The 17,547-nt window shown below is 37.9% G+C and overlaps 1 protein-coding gene across 7 annotated transcripts in view; it reads right to left on the bottom strand.

Annotated features, from left to right (window-relative positions):
• enah (ENAH actin regulator) overlaps window positions 1–17,547 on the bottom strand; it is a 109,724-nt gene that overhangs the window by 12,949 nt on the left and 79,228 nt on the right. For all 7 annotated transcript variants that reach the window (XM_079887383.1, XM_079887387.1, XM_079887385.1 and 4 more), the window contains 2 exons: window positions 16,309–16,381; window positions 1,803–2,158 (listed from right to left, as the gene is read on the bottom strand). In XM_079887383.1, coding sequence (XP_079743509.1) covers window positions 1,803–2,158; window positions 16,309–16,381 — 429 coding nt within the window. The remainder of the gene's footprint in view (window positions 1–1,802; window positions 2,159–16,308; window positions 16,382–17,547) is intronic.

A 17,547-nucleotide genomic window follows, 5' to 3' on the forward strand; every position in this document is an offset into this window, starting at 1 on the left:
CTCGACTAATGATACAGATTTTGTTGCACCCATCCGCCAGAATCTCAGGGTATTTATTTGATAATCCTTCTCCCAGACATGACGCAGAAGTCACAGAGTCAAGACAATATCCACAAAAAACACAACTCCCATAGAGAAAGACTTCATAACAGACAGAGACCTCAATTTAGTGTCAATTCAGTATGTTATGTGTAACAAAATCAGTTGAGTTAGTAGTAATTTAGGTTCAATACATCCCTGAACAAACTATACAGACTTGGTACTGATGTACTTTTGGCATTCCTTCTGTGGAATATTGTATCTTGCTATATCCAAAGTACAACATCAGTGGCATATAATACAGATTTTCTGATGCAAATATCACACATGCACCATGCTCAAATGTTTAACACTTGAATGACAATTATGCCTATCAAAGCCTGATGCCTGGCCACTCATACAGTGTCTGTGGAATAAACATCCCCTCCCCCATGTGTATTTTTGGATGGCGCATGATTCTGAGAATTGTATCTAATATGATGAACTCAAATACTGTACATGCACAACTTTATAACAGGCCATTTAAAGCCAACAGTAAGTCAAAATTTACCTTATTTATTTTCTTATTGCAAGTTCCTTGTCTTATTGTGAACTATCCAATTATTCAAATCTAAAGCAAAATAAACTTTGTAAAAGCAAAAAATAAAAATAAAAACATTTTCTACTAATCTTATTTATGCAGGCTTTTGGATAATGTTAACCAATAGCCAAATAGCTATTAAGCCAATGTTTTAGCAACCTTGAATTCAGTCTGAATACATTCTGTTATATAACGCACACTTTTCACGATCCAATCTAATACAGATGGAAAAAAACATGTCCGACATTTATTTATTTATTTATTTCTGCTGAATATCCTGTTTCTATCAGACCTATGTCAAATGACAAAAGTAAAACAGGTTACAGCAACATTTGTATTGAATCGACACCCACCCATTCTCAAGCCCTGGCAGGTTACCCATAATCCTAGTGAGCTGTACACAGGAGAGTGTGAGAGAAATGTGGTTAGTTAGTGAGTTCCATCATCTTTCAAGCTGTGGATTCAGATTCTTCCAACATACTGACAGATGGACACGTCAGGAGAAGATCGCCTATTGATATAATAAGACGCAAGGAGGTAGTGTCCCGTCGAACAAGAGGCCAAGCACATACTAAAAATATATTTTAGAGCAAGAACAACAAAAGGAAACATCGAGATGCATTATAGTATAGATGTACATCTCCAATTGAATATTTTCCATATTAAAATTAAAATATAAAATATTTATTTCCATATTTTATTTATTATTCATTCCTTTTATTATATTGTTGTGGTACTGCTTACATCCACTTAAACATCAAATAACTGATTTAACATTGACAAGAATCGCATCTATTTGAGTTTATGCGGATGTGGCGAGTTATTTTTAGGCAAATAAGTACAGATATTTAATATGTTGTTATCGGTTATCAGCCATTGTATGAAAACAATTAGCAGCCAGAACTGTAATATCGGTGCATCCCCAGTTCGAACACATAGTTATTAAAAATAGTTTTAAATAAAATTTCATGGGTGTAATAAATGCAGCACGGTAATAAATTATTTCTAATGTACACTAACAGCATTTCACAGGCATTTGCATGCTCAGCAACAGAAGAAACGCCACATATATTGTTAGTTTGTGTTAAAACCTCATTCATATTTTGACCTCAGCCTATCCTGTCTACATCTTATCAGTCAGTCCTGTCTATAAAAAGACGATGGAGAAGATAAAGATGCTCACCGGCGTTGGAGATGCGTCTCCCTCTCTCCCAGTCCATCTGCTCTCTGTCCAGCTGCTCTTGGTGCTCCCTATCTTGCTTCTCTCTCTCCACACGCTCTCTCTCCATCAGCTCCCGCTCGGCGCGCTCCCGTTCCTGGCGTTCTCGCTCCAGCTGCTCCTGCTCTTGATGCTCACGCTCCAGGCGGTCCAGACGTTCCTGCTCAGCACGTTCCCTCTCCAACCGCTCCCGTTCCTGACGTTCCCTCTCGGCATGCTCCCGATCCAGCATCTCTCGCTCCAGCCGTTCCCGCTCCAGCCGCTCTCGCTCCAGTCGTTCCCGCTCTTGCTCCTTCTGACGCTGGAGGTCCTGCAGCTGCCTGAAGACACATTAGAGCAGAAGGGAATGAGTTAGTGTTCACGGTAGACCTACAACTTTTTATATCTTTAACCATGCCACAACACAGCATTAGCAAATTCTGATTTGGTTTAGGAAGTTTTGGTACAATACACTACCATTCAAAAGTTAGGGGCCAGTAAGAATTGTTTTTTTGTTGTTAAAAGAAATGTACTTTTATTCAGCAAGGGCAAAAACAAATTGAAAATTAATCAAAAGTGACACAGACTACAAAACATTTTCAAAAAATGGGGGGGGGGGGGGGTTCTTTCAACATTGATAATAATGCATTTTTTCTCAAGACTGTAGTAATGATGCTGAATGAATGGAAAAGTTTTCCATTTTTAAATTGTAATTTCACAATAATTTTTTACTGTTTTTACTGTATTTTTTATCAAATAAATGCAGCCGTGGGAATCATAAGAGACCTCTTTCAAAAACATTTAAAAATCTTACAGACACCAATATTTTATATGGTGGTGTATAATTATAAAAAATAAAATAATATAAATCTAATTTATGTAAATTACAATATTAAACATGCAAGTGCAGCTGGACAAGCCCACAAATATTTTGTGCTATATATATTTGATCTAAATAAAGAATATTAATAATGCCAGTTAGATTTGTATAGATGACTGATGAGATGTTCTATAGATAATTGAAAAGTAACCTCGAGGAACAGGTTTGGTCTGTTTAAATTTCAGTCAGTGTATAGCAGGAGCTTATTCGTAAAACAGCTGGTTTGGGGCCGTTAACACGATGGCCTTAAAGGGCCTTTGGGACATTTTCAGTAATAAACACTTTTATAGGCTTTTATAGAAAAAAAATATATACAAAAAAAAACTAGCTTTCTTCCAGATAAGGAGACAGCTGATCACTAAAATCGCAGTACATCACATCATACACTAGATGGCAGCAAGCTCAAATGGGTCACAAGAGGTGCGAGAAGTGCCAACTTCAGCATCAGACCAGCTCGCCTGCAGATGTTCTGCTAAGTAAGGGTTTATGAAAGATTTGCTTGTCACTCCTCTTGTGCTTAATCAGCATCCAGCAAAGAATTCCAGTGTGTAATTACATTAGAGAGCCAGATACATTTAGTGTGGAGAGCAGGCACAGTAAATGAAGAAAAACAGGCTGTTTGCAGCGCTGGCTCTGAAACTGGACAGATGGACCTAACTTGAAGACGAGGGGCAGAGCAAACTGAAGAGAAGCATGAATGAAAGCAAATCAAAAGCAAAGAGCCTGACAGCATAAAGAGGACATGGTGTATTATAAGGAGTTTAACTTCAAGTCATCATTTAAGGATAATCATCCAGGTTTATATATATATATATATATATATATATATATATATATATATATATATACATATACATATACATATACATACATATATATATACACACACACACACACACACACACACACACACACATACATATATATACATATATAAAAAACATTCCCCAAAAAAGGACAATTCTGTCATTTCTCACAATCATGTTGTTCCAAACCCAAATATATACACAAATGTAAAAAAAAATTTTTTATCATAGATGTGATTAACTGATTTGGAAGCACTAAAATAAATAAATGATAAAAATAAATTACGACATAAATCACACACACAGACCATGACCATTTCATGTTTTATGGTGACTTTCCATAGACAATGATCTTTATACTGTACAAACTGAACCTACCCATTACAGAAAACATTCTGCATTTTGACATTTTCAAAAAACATCACTTGTATGATTTATAATCCACTTTCCTCATGGGGATCAAAAAATGTCCTCACAAGGACAAGGATTTTGGATATTGCCATTTTTGTGGGGACATTTTGTTCCCGTAATGTAGGGTTTACCAGGAACACACACACACAGAGACACACACAATTTATCAGGTTGGTAATATAGTACAAAATATAAAGACTTCCTAATCAAAATGATTTAATCTTAAAGTAATTTAAATGACTAGTAAAACAGTGCAGCATAGGGGCTTTTCTAATGGCAAAAGAGAATGTTATTTTTCTTGAGGAAACATTAGTAAATAATGACATTTTTCATTTTAAGATGGAAACTATTCCTTTAAGACACCCACATTAAACTTTTGTCATTTTTGTGTGATCTATTCCTTTAAATTATATAACCATTAAGGATCTCCTTTTCTGCTCATTGAATACATGTTTCGCCAGATTTCAGCTGTCATGGGAAACTGGATGATAAATAATCAGACACATCCGAGTCTTGTCATTGGGGTTTGCATTAAGACAGGTGATCCTGTTCTACCCATCTGTCAACTAATCTCCCACATGTCTTTTTGCATGAATGGGCGTATATGATATCATTTCCTGGGACCTTGCCAGGCACACCTTCCACTCAGTATGACAGTCATCGCCATGACAAATATCAGCTCAGGTGCACTGACATCATGCCTCCACAAGTTTCCAAAGAAGAGAATAAGATGGGGAGAACCACACCCCAATCGTTTAAAAGACCACTTGAGAAGAGCATGTTTACGCCTAAGGCTCCAACTGGCATGGTCACACCTGCTACAATATAGTCACACCTTCTGTATCATCAGTCCTGTCACTGAAACCAACCTCAAATCTCAGAACTAAAGAATTCACAGTACCATAATATGTTGAAACGGCAGAAGTTCTGTTCACTTGCACTAATGTTAGCACTTGAAATCTTTTTCAAATTAGGCTTTTCTCTTCAGATAACTGATCAACGTTTGCCTCGATTTTGACTTGATGGTTTTTCATTGCAATATTGGACAATTTAATATCTTTAAAGTAAAAGCAGCAAGAGAAAATGCTTTGCCATATTTCACTTCATTCTACCTGTAAGGACAATGTCTATTCAACAGACCTTATGACAGTGGTTACTTAACTATGCCCACCAATTTTAAAGGGCGGATACTCTAAATTGGAACTAGTGTTAATGAAAACTGCCCAAACACACAAACCTTAACAGTCTTTTTATTTAATGGAGTGAACATTGCGGAATCACAGAAGTTAAAAATTAACAAAGGCCAATGTCATAAAGACAGACAAGCCTGGTCCAACACTTGCATTTTTTTTTAGATTACCAGGTGATTTCGGGAATGGAACGAACCAAACTTAATTAACTAGCCACTCTGGATATTCAAATTACATGTGCCATAAAACAACTTTTTACCATAGTTACGGTAAACAAATTTGCCAAAATGATAGCTTGACAAACAAAATGGCAGGGTAAACAAATGTGCCAAAATGATAGCTTGACAAACAAAATGGCAGATAGCCACAAGGCTTCTCTGTGCAACGATTAGGCGCCGTTTACAAGACTAAAAACGGAACACTTGTTGCGCGTTTTGGTCGTTTATTTAAACGACAACAGCGTTTTGCGGGCCTGAAAACAAACTGTTTTTTTAAAATTTGTGAAAACGGTGATGTCATGCTATTACATGTTCCGTCTATAGGCTCATAGTGATTTTTTACAAAGTGACATCGCCAACTACAATGCATAATACAGCGTTTTAAATCATTTTCGCGGATCCGTGTGAATGGGGATCGTTTTGACAACGTAGCCGCCTGTACACAAAAAAACGCAAAGGAAAAACTTTGTCGTGTAAACGTACCCTCAGATTGGCTATTTTGGGCTGTCAGTCATTTATCTGTCGTAAGGTCAATTTGAACCACTTTGAGCAAATTTTACCACTGCACCAAGGGTCGGGGCTTAGCAAAGGGTCAGTTGTTCAACATCTGAAACTGATACAAGTGCAGTTGGGTTGAGTCGAGGGGAATAAAACTATAAAGAGCCAACCATGAATCCACAAGGTCTACTATGAAGACCTTCCAAAAAGAGCTTCCATATGCTTAGTCTACTGCCCGAGTTCTCTATATCTGCTTAATTTAGTTGCCTTGTTTCAGAGTTGTTCTTGTACCTGGGTTCCCAGAGGATGTATTCTGAGCCACTACATTACGAAAGGCTGTTGCGGGGTGGATTGCTGAGAGCGTGTCCCACTTCCCCCAAAATCCCTGCTGAGCCTGAGCCATGCTCTCAGAGATGTAATTAAAGAGCAGAGGAAGCCTCGCTCATGTCTGTGGTAATATACTACCGCAAAAGTTCACGGGAGCCATAGCGGAGCCAGCCATAAGTCACCCCTTGAACAGGGTATTAAAACAAGCCCCCTATAGAGAGGAGCGTTGACCGAACACTTAAGAGAAATAAGGTAAAATGGACATGTGATATTAAAGGTCTATATTTAATTTTAAACATGAGAGCGAGGATGGTTCATGACAAATACGGGTCAGGTGAGGTTAACTGTTCATGATGCAACTGCTGTGCAATCCCAGCGATCCTACACGGATGGAGGGGTCATAATAAAATCAAGGGCTTCTTGTTTTCGGAAGCTGCTGAAAATAAACCCAGAACAAACATCACTTTAAACCAAACTGGCGTTTGACCAACAGGAAAAAGGATTTATTGGATCAAATGTGTGCGCTCCTTGTTTCTTAAATAAGAACGACACCTCAAACCTGTTCGCACCATTTCGGTTGAGTGCTTTATTTGTGCCTAGTCACATTGGATACATATGCATTCCCTGGCATAGGAGATCACAACATTCTGAAAATAACGAGCAGCACAAACACTTCAGATTAGAAGCGGGATCTGGTCTCAGGCGAGAGACCGGAAGGGGCCAAAATATGGGGTTGAGGGGTTCAGTAACCCCTCAACTTCATGTTTAATAGGCGTTTTCCTCGTTAATAGGAGTTGAAGCTCATTTTCGTATGTGAATTGAATTGTATGGATCGTTGTATGTATGTACCTCTTTATGATCATGTCAGAGAAAACCAGCACCTTGGTTCTTCAACATTTCTATGCATTTACATAATAACCCCTTTCAACAAAGTTGGTGGATCTTAAAGGCACTGAAAGGTAGGCTATGTTTCATTGTTCCACCGCAATGACATAATGAAGCATGGCTGGGATTGTTCTCATGTTTTGGAACAGACCAGACATATCTGTCAAAGGGCCATTCAGTATTCTTTCAAGAAGTTAAACCTGCCCAGTCAAGAAGTCAAAAAGTCCCTGTAAAAATGATAAAAATGATTAAATAGCAGGCCAAAGCGATAGCAATTTGGAATCTGCACTAGTTTAGAGTAATTTTACTGCAGTCTAGAGCATTTTGAATATAGGAACCATGACAAGCAATGCAAAATTTGCTTACTTTTTCCCTCTCAAACACCCCCTTCTCGAGCATGGAATAAGAGCTTGAAAGATGGGAAACATGCAGCAGATCCATTTATTGGCGTCTCCGTTCCTGACATCAGTTACCAAGGAAACAGTAGCTAAGGGAGTGTAGGCGGCTCACAGCCTGATTCAGAATGTCTTCCAACAACTTACTACAACAGATTCTAAAGGCAGTATGACTTCATTGGATTTTAAAACAGGGTGATAATACAATGCAAAATACAGAATATTTTTTTTTTTAATCATTAAAAAATATCTGTATATATTATAAGTATAATAACAGTGGTGCTCATTAAGTCATCGCATTACACTGCAAAAAAAGAGAAAAAATTAAGTATTTTTGTTTAATTTTCCAGTAAAAATATTTTACAATTTTTGAAACAAGATAACCTTACATTTATCTTCATTATCTTCAGAAAATGTATCTTTTTGTCAGTACTTACTCACCCTCAAATTGTTCCAAACCTGTATGAATTCCTTTCTTCTGTTGAACACAAATGAAGATATTTTAAAGAATGTTGGTAATCAAACAGTTGACGGTAGCCATTGACTTCCATAGCAGGAAAAAAAAAATACTATGGAAGTCAATGGGGCCCATCAACTGTCAGGTTACCAACATTCTTTAAAATACCTTCTTTTGTGTTCAGCAGAAGAAATAAACTTACAGGTTTGGAACAATTTGAGGGTGAGTAAATGACGACAACATTTTCATTTTGGGGTGAACTATCTTTGAATACAAACTTATCTCGTCTTACTGTGTACTGGAAGATTTTTTTTCTTGTTTTGAGTATAAAGTGAAAAAATCTGTTAGTATAGTAACACAAAAATACACTTCTATTCAAATACAGTTATATACAATCTATGAAAGCAAGTTTTATTATCGTATGCAGTATGGCTTTAAGCAAATGCAGCTTTGATTTCCAGCAAGGATTTTCAGCTATTTTACTCAAACAAATAAAAAAAAAGACTCATTAAAATGCATAAAGATGTAATGTGAAGAGTTATGTATATCGTTTCCAACTTGAAAACACCAAAATCATGTATGAAGATTGGTGATATAGAAGAAAATTATAATAATTATGCAAAAGTAGTCCAAAAGACAGGGAAAATTACTGCAATCTTAAAAAAATATAATAATTACATGTAGAAAAGAGGCCAACATTGATTAAACAATGACAGACCATTGTGAGAAAGTGAGCAGAATGAGCACCATACTGAAGTCTTTTCGGCAAGTGCAATTCCCCTCTCTCCTGGAAAGGCCCAGCAATTTGGTTAAAGTTGGCTGTGTCCAAGCTAAGCCATATGGTCTCTTTTGCAAGGCTTCCTCCAAAATTTAGACAGATTTGGGCTCTCTGATTCTCCCCTATACAGAAGGAAGAACATCTCTGAGCAGAGAGGGCGGTGCAGCACATCCCAAAGGAGCTCAGAAAGCAGGATGAGGGCTTTCTGTAGATGAAGGGTCATTCATAAAGAGATGACAGACATCCGGACGTGGCTGCCGAGCGATCTGGGAGCATTATTGTGCTGAAGTGTGAAGAAGTGGCGATGATTATGACGATCAGCTTTAAATGATGCCATCAGTCTGTTAATGAGGTGGTTGCTCCAATCTCGCCCTGCTAGCGGGATTCAGTTGGGAAAATGGGCTTTTGTGTCTCCACCTGACAGATGTGCTGAAAGCCGGCAGAGCAGCAAACCTGTACCAGCGTCCTTGCTGGCTATTTTTATCCTCCCATTATGCCACTTCATGTCTTTTTAATCAAATACTAATACAGTATATTTTTGGCTCACAGAACACAAGTCGACCCACATGTCACTGCGGTCCTGCTGGAGTGAAGATGGAGTTAAAACAGCTAGGAGAAAAAAAAAAAAAAAAAAAAGCTAAAAACTACAACATATTTATACACGTCATCCATTGGAAACTACTCCATATGTTCTGGTGACGAGAGACACCGCCAAATATTAATTTTTCCCAGCATGAAAGGGACACACAAGCAGCATGTTTAAGTACAAGGGACGGCATGCACTTCGACCAAAAAGGGTATAAATGCACCATTTTTGAGGTCGTGCGAGAATTTTTTTGTCATCATTTCATTGCGAGGTTTACAAAAATGCTCAAGCCTCTAATTCAAAGCATGTGTGTACTAAAACACTCCACAAAATTAAAAGACAAAAATAGAAGCTAAAAAATTGCTCTAGGAAGAAACATTCTAGGCCTCAAACATAGTGGTTCTTTTGCACAAACAAAAATGGACACTTGACACTGACTCATACTAAGAGAATTTAGATGTGAAACCACAGAAGACTGAGTGACAAATCCTCTTTAAGTCTTTAAGTTCCAAACTGCACTTTTCTGTCATTGCGTCAATATATTTGTTACAGTGAGTATTAGGATATTATGCAACGACAATTTCTTCACACTCATGCATCATTTAAAGGCGGTCTTTAGTGGTGACTTTTTCAAGGTGACTGTTCAGAGAAAACTATAGCATGCTAGTATGTGACACTTATAATATAGTGACCTAAGCAGCCTTTTGACAAATCTCATTCACACCACCAGACTCCTCTAGTCTGTCTGACAGCACTACTAATTCATCATCTGACAGTATGCAGATGTCCTGACGGCTGTTTATAAATGACTGTGAGTAACCTGCTTCTCATTCCTTTCTTCTGCTCTCCTTCTCAGCCGCATTGTATCAGGTTTGCATCATGAGATGACATCAGACAGTAAGCATGCACCCGGTTCCATTGACTGCAATAGCTAAATATGGCTATGGGCCGGCACGCCACGGCCGGCCGGGTGGGCGGCAGCAGGCCAACTCCATTACACGCACTCAAAGACATTCTTTCAGAGAATATGAGCCCTTCACTTTCTGGCTGATCTTTCACAGACAGAGGAAAATATCCTTATATGGAGCATTTCCACTATGGGCCCTATTTTAACGATCTAAGCGCATGGTCTAAAGCGCACGGCGCAAGTTCACTTAGGGCGTGTCCGAATCCACTTTTGCCAGTTTAACAACGGGAAAAATGGTTGCCGCGCCAGGCATGGTCTAAAAGGGTTGTCCCTATTCTCATAATGAGTAATGGGTGTGTTTTGGGATTTACGTGCGTTAAACCAATCAGAGTCTCATCTCCAATTCCCTTAAAATGCCAGTTGCGCTCGCGCCATGGCATATTCGCTATTTACATGACGGAATTTGATAGTGGAAAAACCGAAGCCGTCTCCAGAGCGCAAACGGAACTGCTCGTGCGCAAGGAGATCATCTACGGGACAAGCCGGATTCCATCATATCTTTAAGTACACAATAATAAAATTTTACATTGTAATCCTTTTATTTAAAATATTTGGCATGTTTGTGTGCTGCTGTGCGTCCCTGTGTTTAATAAGCAGAGTGTACGCGCGTTGTGGACCCGCCTATAGGCGCACATTACTAACACGCTCATTAAATAACAAAAATATATATATTGCGTTTGTTGCCTACATATATTGGCAACATATTCTGTTGCCTCAAAATAGCAACGCGCCAACAATGAGCCAGAACACACCTAGTTTTCAGACCAGCATGCCCATGGGCGCACAAATGGGTGCAAATGCATTTGCTATTTAAACAACGTGGCGCAGGACGTGAAAATGATAACTGCGTCGGACTGAAACTAGCAAAAAACACTTGCGTCGCTCTTGGCGTTGCATTGCGCCGGGTGTAAGATAGGGCCCTATATGTACATTACAACACCTGGCTGACGAACAAAATATGTTAGAATGTATGAATGATAGTTTCAACTTCATATAAAAGGGATAGTTCACCCCAAAATTAAACTTAAAATAAACGTATATTCCAATCAAGAGAAAGAATCCTGTAGCGATAAATTCTCTTCTGCTACGCTTAGAGGAGGTTAAAGCATGGCTAGCCCAAAATTTCCTCTCTCTAAATGAAGACAAGACTGAGGTCATTGTTTTCGGCCCAAATGAAAATTCTCAGTGTATAAGCCCTGATTTAGAGAGTCTATCGGCTTTTAAATCCCCAGGAGTGCGGAACTTAGGTGTTCTTGTTGAACAGCCTTTTAAATTTGACAAACACATTTAATCCGTAATCAGTTCCAGTTTCTACCAACTTCGTCTGTCTAAAATCAAAGGTTTTCTCACTCCGAAAACTCTGGAAATGGCTGTTCACGCATTTATAACATCTCGGCTAGATTACTGCAATTCCTTATATTGCGGTATATCAAGTTCTCAAATTGCTCGTCTTCAGTTAGTCCAAAATGCTGCGGCCAGACTTCTACACAAGTGTCGCAAATATGACCACATCTCTCCGATTCTCAAATCTCTACACTGGCTGCCGGTTCGACAGATAATAGATTTTAAAATTCTACTCTTTGCTTTTAAATCTCTACATAACCTAGCTCCTGCCTATCTCTCTGAACTTGTTCATCCTTACACTCCATCCAGAAGCCTAAGATCCTACAACCAGGCTCTGCTGGTAGTCCCTCGCGTTAGACTCGAGCGTAGAGGGGAGCGTGCATTTATTATTTTTTTGGTTGTTCTGTAAAGCACTTTGGTCAGCCTAGTGGCTGTTGTAAACGTGCTATATAAATAAAGTGAATTTGAACTTGAAAAGTGAACTTATGCCATTTCTCTTATATGTCAGTCAAATAGACAATGAAATATATACACAAATCAATCTGAAATAAAGTGAGAGTTGAGAATCAAAATCGAATTGTGAATTCTGTGCACCCAAAAAAGTGGCATAAAAATTATGAATAAATAGAAATGGTATTATACTAGCATTCCTTGAACAATGGTAATTTCAAAGAGATGGATCCAGTATTGTTATTGTTAACTAAAACTAAAACTATTAAAATCATCAATCTAAATGCTGAAATATTTTTTTTTAAAGCTAAATAGAAATATATATAAAAAATAACAAAAATTGTACTAAAATAAAAAAGTCAATTCAAAATATGAATAAATCTTATATAAACAAATATGTATTATTACATACAAATAATGCTAAACACTGGGTTCCATCATGCTTTTTAGCACTCCAAGTCACTATATTTCCAGCTTATTTTAATCTGACCCAACACTTTCTCTAGCATGAAAGCATATTTATGCTTAAACTGGGGTCTAAGTTGATGTTCTATCACAACTTATGCTGAAATTGGGATCTTGGGGCACCCTATGGTAAATCTGTGAATACATTATAGAACATTTTATGACAGAAATCGGTTCATTTTATTTGCAATATAAATTCACACAGTTTACAAAGACTCTGTGACCTTGACTATAACTAGAATACAAAACAGAGAAAAATCACTTCACGGAACATTATTTTTTGAAAAATAGGCAATAGTTTTGAAGGGAAGGCCAGAGCTATTAAACAGTCCACAGCATCTATCAAGAGTGCAAGCACTGTCCGTCCCACACTATTTTAATAAACTCAAAAACACAGCCATGTGAACACTTGACACAGATGATTACAAATCAGTATTGTGTGTGCAGTGTACTGAATCCATGTACACTCCTCAGGCTCTTCACTATGCTGTGGAGCATGTTTGTCTGGAGCGAAAAAGGCAGCCAAACAATGTTTGTTATGCAGGACGCGCAACGGTGTCCAATGGCTTACAGCACGCAGGGAATACACCAATAGTTAATGTTTTCACAGGCTGCAGGGGCTCTGCAGATAAAGCCTGTGAAAATTTGACATCTCTTCTGTAGCAAAGAAGTAGGACATGACCAATGCTGAGTCACCATCAAAAGACTGAGATCATGTTCAGTATTCTACAGAGCGCCTCAGACTCCTCTGGGTACGTCTCATGGAATGATACATCACTGATGGAGAAACACTCATGTAACAGAGCTATAGAAGATATTTCCCTACTCTCCATCAAAGCAAAGGATAATAACTTTCATAAAGTCATTCATAATCTTTCTGCCCTTTTGTAATGATTTTCTGCTAACGCACCCACAAAAGCCACACATTAATAAAAATTAAATCACACTAAATGCACTTAGTTTGTCACCCATGGCTTCACCATTGTGGCTTTATTTTTGTTAAATAAATAACGACACAGTGTAATATATCAGGTGTTGTTGTTCATCTAAAATGTGTATATGTATACAAATATACACACACACACACACAATATACATACGCATATTAAATATACATATTAAATATACTTATATATATATATATATAAAATCTGGTAGTTAGCAGGTCTTAAAATTAGGTAAATACAATCTCAGATGAACAACAACACGACATACACTTTGTCATTATTTATTTAACAAAAATAACCCAAAATGGAGAAGCCATGGGTGACAAACAAAGTACACCTAATGATTCGACTGCTTGTAGAGCCACTTCTAACAGCAATAACTTAATGTAATCATTTTCTGTATGAATTTATCAGTCTCTTACATCGTTCTGAAGGAATTTTTGCCTCTTCTTTATAACGCTGCTTCATTTCTTTGAGGTTTGTGGGCATTTATTTATGCACAGAGTCCCGCCACAGAATTTCAGTCTGGTTGAGGTCTGGACATTGACTGGACTTTGACTGGCAACACCTTGATTTCGTTTTAGCCATTCTGTTGTAGATTTGCTGGTGCGCTTGGGATCATTGTCCTGTCGCATTACCCAATTTCGGGCCAAGCTTTAGCTGTCGGACAGATGGCTTCACATTTGACTCTAGAATACTTCGGTATACAGAGGAAATCATGGTCGACTCAATGACTGCAAGGTGCCTAGGTCCTGTGGCTACAAAACAAGCCCAAATTATCACTCCTCACTACAGTGCTTGACAGTTGGTATGAGGTGCTTGTGCTGATATGCTGTGTTTGGTTTCCACTAAACATGGCGAAATATATCCACTTTGGTCTTGTCTGTCCAGAGGACATTGTTCCAGAAGTCTTGTGCTTTGTTCAGAAGCAACTTTGTAAATCTAAGCCGTGCTGCCATGTTCTTTTTAGAGAGTAGCAGTTTTATCTTGGTAACCCTTCCAAACATGCCATGCTTTTTCGAATTGTACTGTCAAGAAACTTAACATTTCATAACTGAGGCCTGTATGGCCAGTATGAGGTCTAGAACTTGGGTTTTTTGCAATTTCTCTGAGCACTGCACGGTCTGACCTTGGGATGAATTTGCTGGAACGTCCACTCCTGGGAAGATTGGCAACTGTCTTAAATGTTTTCCACTTGTGAATAATCTTCCTCACTGTGGAATGATGGTCTTTAATTGTTTGGAAATGGCTGTTTAACACTTCCCAGGTTGGGGGCAGCAACAATTGCTTCTCTAAGATTATTGCTGATGCCTTTCCTCCTTGACATTGTGTTACACACCTGAATGCTCTAGAACAGCGAACTGCCAAAACTTCTGGGTTTATAGAGATGGTCGTGCTTGCTGATGATCAGTTAATCAAAGGCATTTAATTAGCAGTGCCTGACTGCTACTTACCCTCTTAATTCCTATGACCCTTTTTCACTATATAATAATAGATATAAAATGTCATGTCTAACAACAGCAAATAACTCTTTCCCGCCATTGATAGAAATTTCCATCATTTATGAGACAACGCTTGCCAGCCATTGACGGAAATTTCCGGCTTTCCGTGTTTACACTGTTATACGGTGGGGGGGGGGGGGGGGGGGGGGGGGGCGCTATTACACAACTTCTGAAAGAGTACTGATTGTCCTGATCAAAACACAGGCAAAAAAGAAGCAGAAATAAACAATATCATATGTAAACAGATGCATATGTAAAATAACGCAATCATCAATATTAAACAGCATATAAATAAAAACTGCCTAATGTTAATGTGTTTTTCTTCGTTTTTTTATGAATCTTACCCATATTCAAGTGTTGATAAAAAGGAATGCATGAAGCTAGAATAAAACTTTTTTGTTTGTTTGTTTAAAAACAGAGGGTCTGTTCTTTTGATATATTGCATATTCAAATTTTCATACAACAAATTATTCTAGGGGCCATGAAACCTTTGTGAAAATGATTCAAAATGCTGGCGGTGGCTGGCAACATTTTTCAAAAACACTGTCAGGGAAAGAGTTAACATGACTACACATCATATAGCACAGCCTCTTGTGCTATATGGTAACATTTTAAGCCTTACTGCAATAAAATCTAATAAGGATGCAAAAGTTTCATCAATAGTATGGTATTATTGAAGAAAAAAGTAGAAAGAAAAACATCTGTCAAGGAGGCTGTGAGCTTTGAGCATGTATATTCCAGTCAAGCAGCCTCAACCTTGACTGCTGCTTCCTTTGGGAACTCATTGCAGAAAAGCTTTTCATTAACAAGACCTGGGTGAGTAACAGTCTTTGAAGTCCACAGAATTCTTGATAAAAACACGCTCATGAAAAAGCGAATTCAGAGCTTCAAAGTGGTGATTTAACTGAACTTAGTCCAACAGACATTAACATTACATTGCAACACTATCTGTGTTTGATTCTGCAGTGTGAGGGTTCACCTGGTTCATATTCTCACATTCACACATGCAGATGTCAACACGGTGAGTGCACATCTATGAGTGCACATGTTCGCCCATAAGGTGGAAGTTGTTTTGTGTTTAAGACTTTTAAGGTGTACTAATCCATTTTCCCCAGTAAAACTAATTTCACACCTTAATAAAACATTTTGGCAAATACACTACAAAGCTCAAGATCACGGTTCTATTGGGATTGGGAAAACAAATAAGACCCTTGAAACATATAATTTCCTTATCACACCTTTAAATGATGAACAAATCTCATTTGAATCTCATCTGCAGGCTTTTTGATTGATTTAAGCTGAATGGAACCCTTTGGGTGACTTCTTCACAACAAGACCTATTTGTACTGTTAACTGCAGTCAGTGTCTTTAACATTGGTATTTACCTTCTCTGCACCTCCAGCTCCTCTGGCGAAGGGCCATTCTGCACCTGAGGGGTCTGTCTTGGCAACTGGGGGCCTGTGGAAAGAGAGGAAAAATCAGAATTAAGCATCAGTTTTGAAAACTTATGGTAAAGCATTAAGGACATTTAAATCTGATCAATAATGTAAAGTGCACTGGACAGGCCCCAAAAGAGTAACAGAAAACCAGGTTTTAGAGCGAGAGAGAGAGAGTAACATGGAGCGCTGGCGCATCGATCTTGCTAAGTTGGACAGCAAGAGTTAATTAGGACATTATATATCAGGGAAAGGGGAAAAGATTATCTGTAAAAAGAACCATCAGCAGTAGTTCAAGCCACTGTGCATTAAAAAATGGCTAAGCACCAAAACAAGAGTCAGAGCCCGGACAAATTACTTAAGGAGGCATTCGAAATGCTAAAAATGTAGTTGAAGTGACATATTTCGATATTTGTCACTTTAACTAAACAAAATGTAACACTATATCATCCTTGTCTGAAGATTTCAACTTTGTTAGAAATGAAAGCAAATGCATATGCACCGTAAAACCATACCAAACAATAAAAAGTACATTTAAAATAAATAAAAATGAAAAACAATCATATTAACATTATTATAGTATGTTATTTATATTAATATTAAAATTAATTATAAATAAAATATCATTATTTTAATATCATCATTATTATTGTTAAAATTATATTTATACATTTCTTACAAGAAAATCTCAAATAAAACTAATATTTAAAAAGACATTTACCCAACTAAAATGTAAAAATCAGAAAAGGCTACAGACAAAGCTAATGAGCGATTAAAATAGCAACTTTACATCAGAGGATATATGGTTTTATTTTGTGATTTGATTAACATGTATAACTGTATTATCAGTGCCAGCCCCAGAAAGAAAGACTGAATGATGAGCGCATGCCGGGAATATATCATGCAGATGGAAAACCAAGCCTTGATCTTGGATAAAGAGGCCCTGTTACTTTTGCCAGGTTGGATTTGAGAGCGCAGGGAGGCAGGGGTTGGAATGAAAGCTTAGCACAAACACAGGACAGGTCTCTGCCGTGACACGATTGACTGATCGATCAATACAGCATTGTGCAGGTAAGAGAGGTCTGTTTATAGAGTCTGGAGGAAAGGCTCTCTCTGCTCATTACCAGACTACATATGCCCTCCACCATTTCCTGTTTATTTGCTTCTCACAGCATGGCATTGCAAAAA

This window comes from Squalius cephalus, assembly GCF_949319135.1.
Source record: "Squalius cephalus genome assembly, chromosome: 12".
Taxonomy (NCBI): domain Eukaryota; kingdom Metazoa; phylum Chordata; class Actinopteri; order Cypriniformes; family Leuciscidae; genus Squalius; species Squalius cephalus.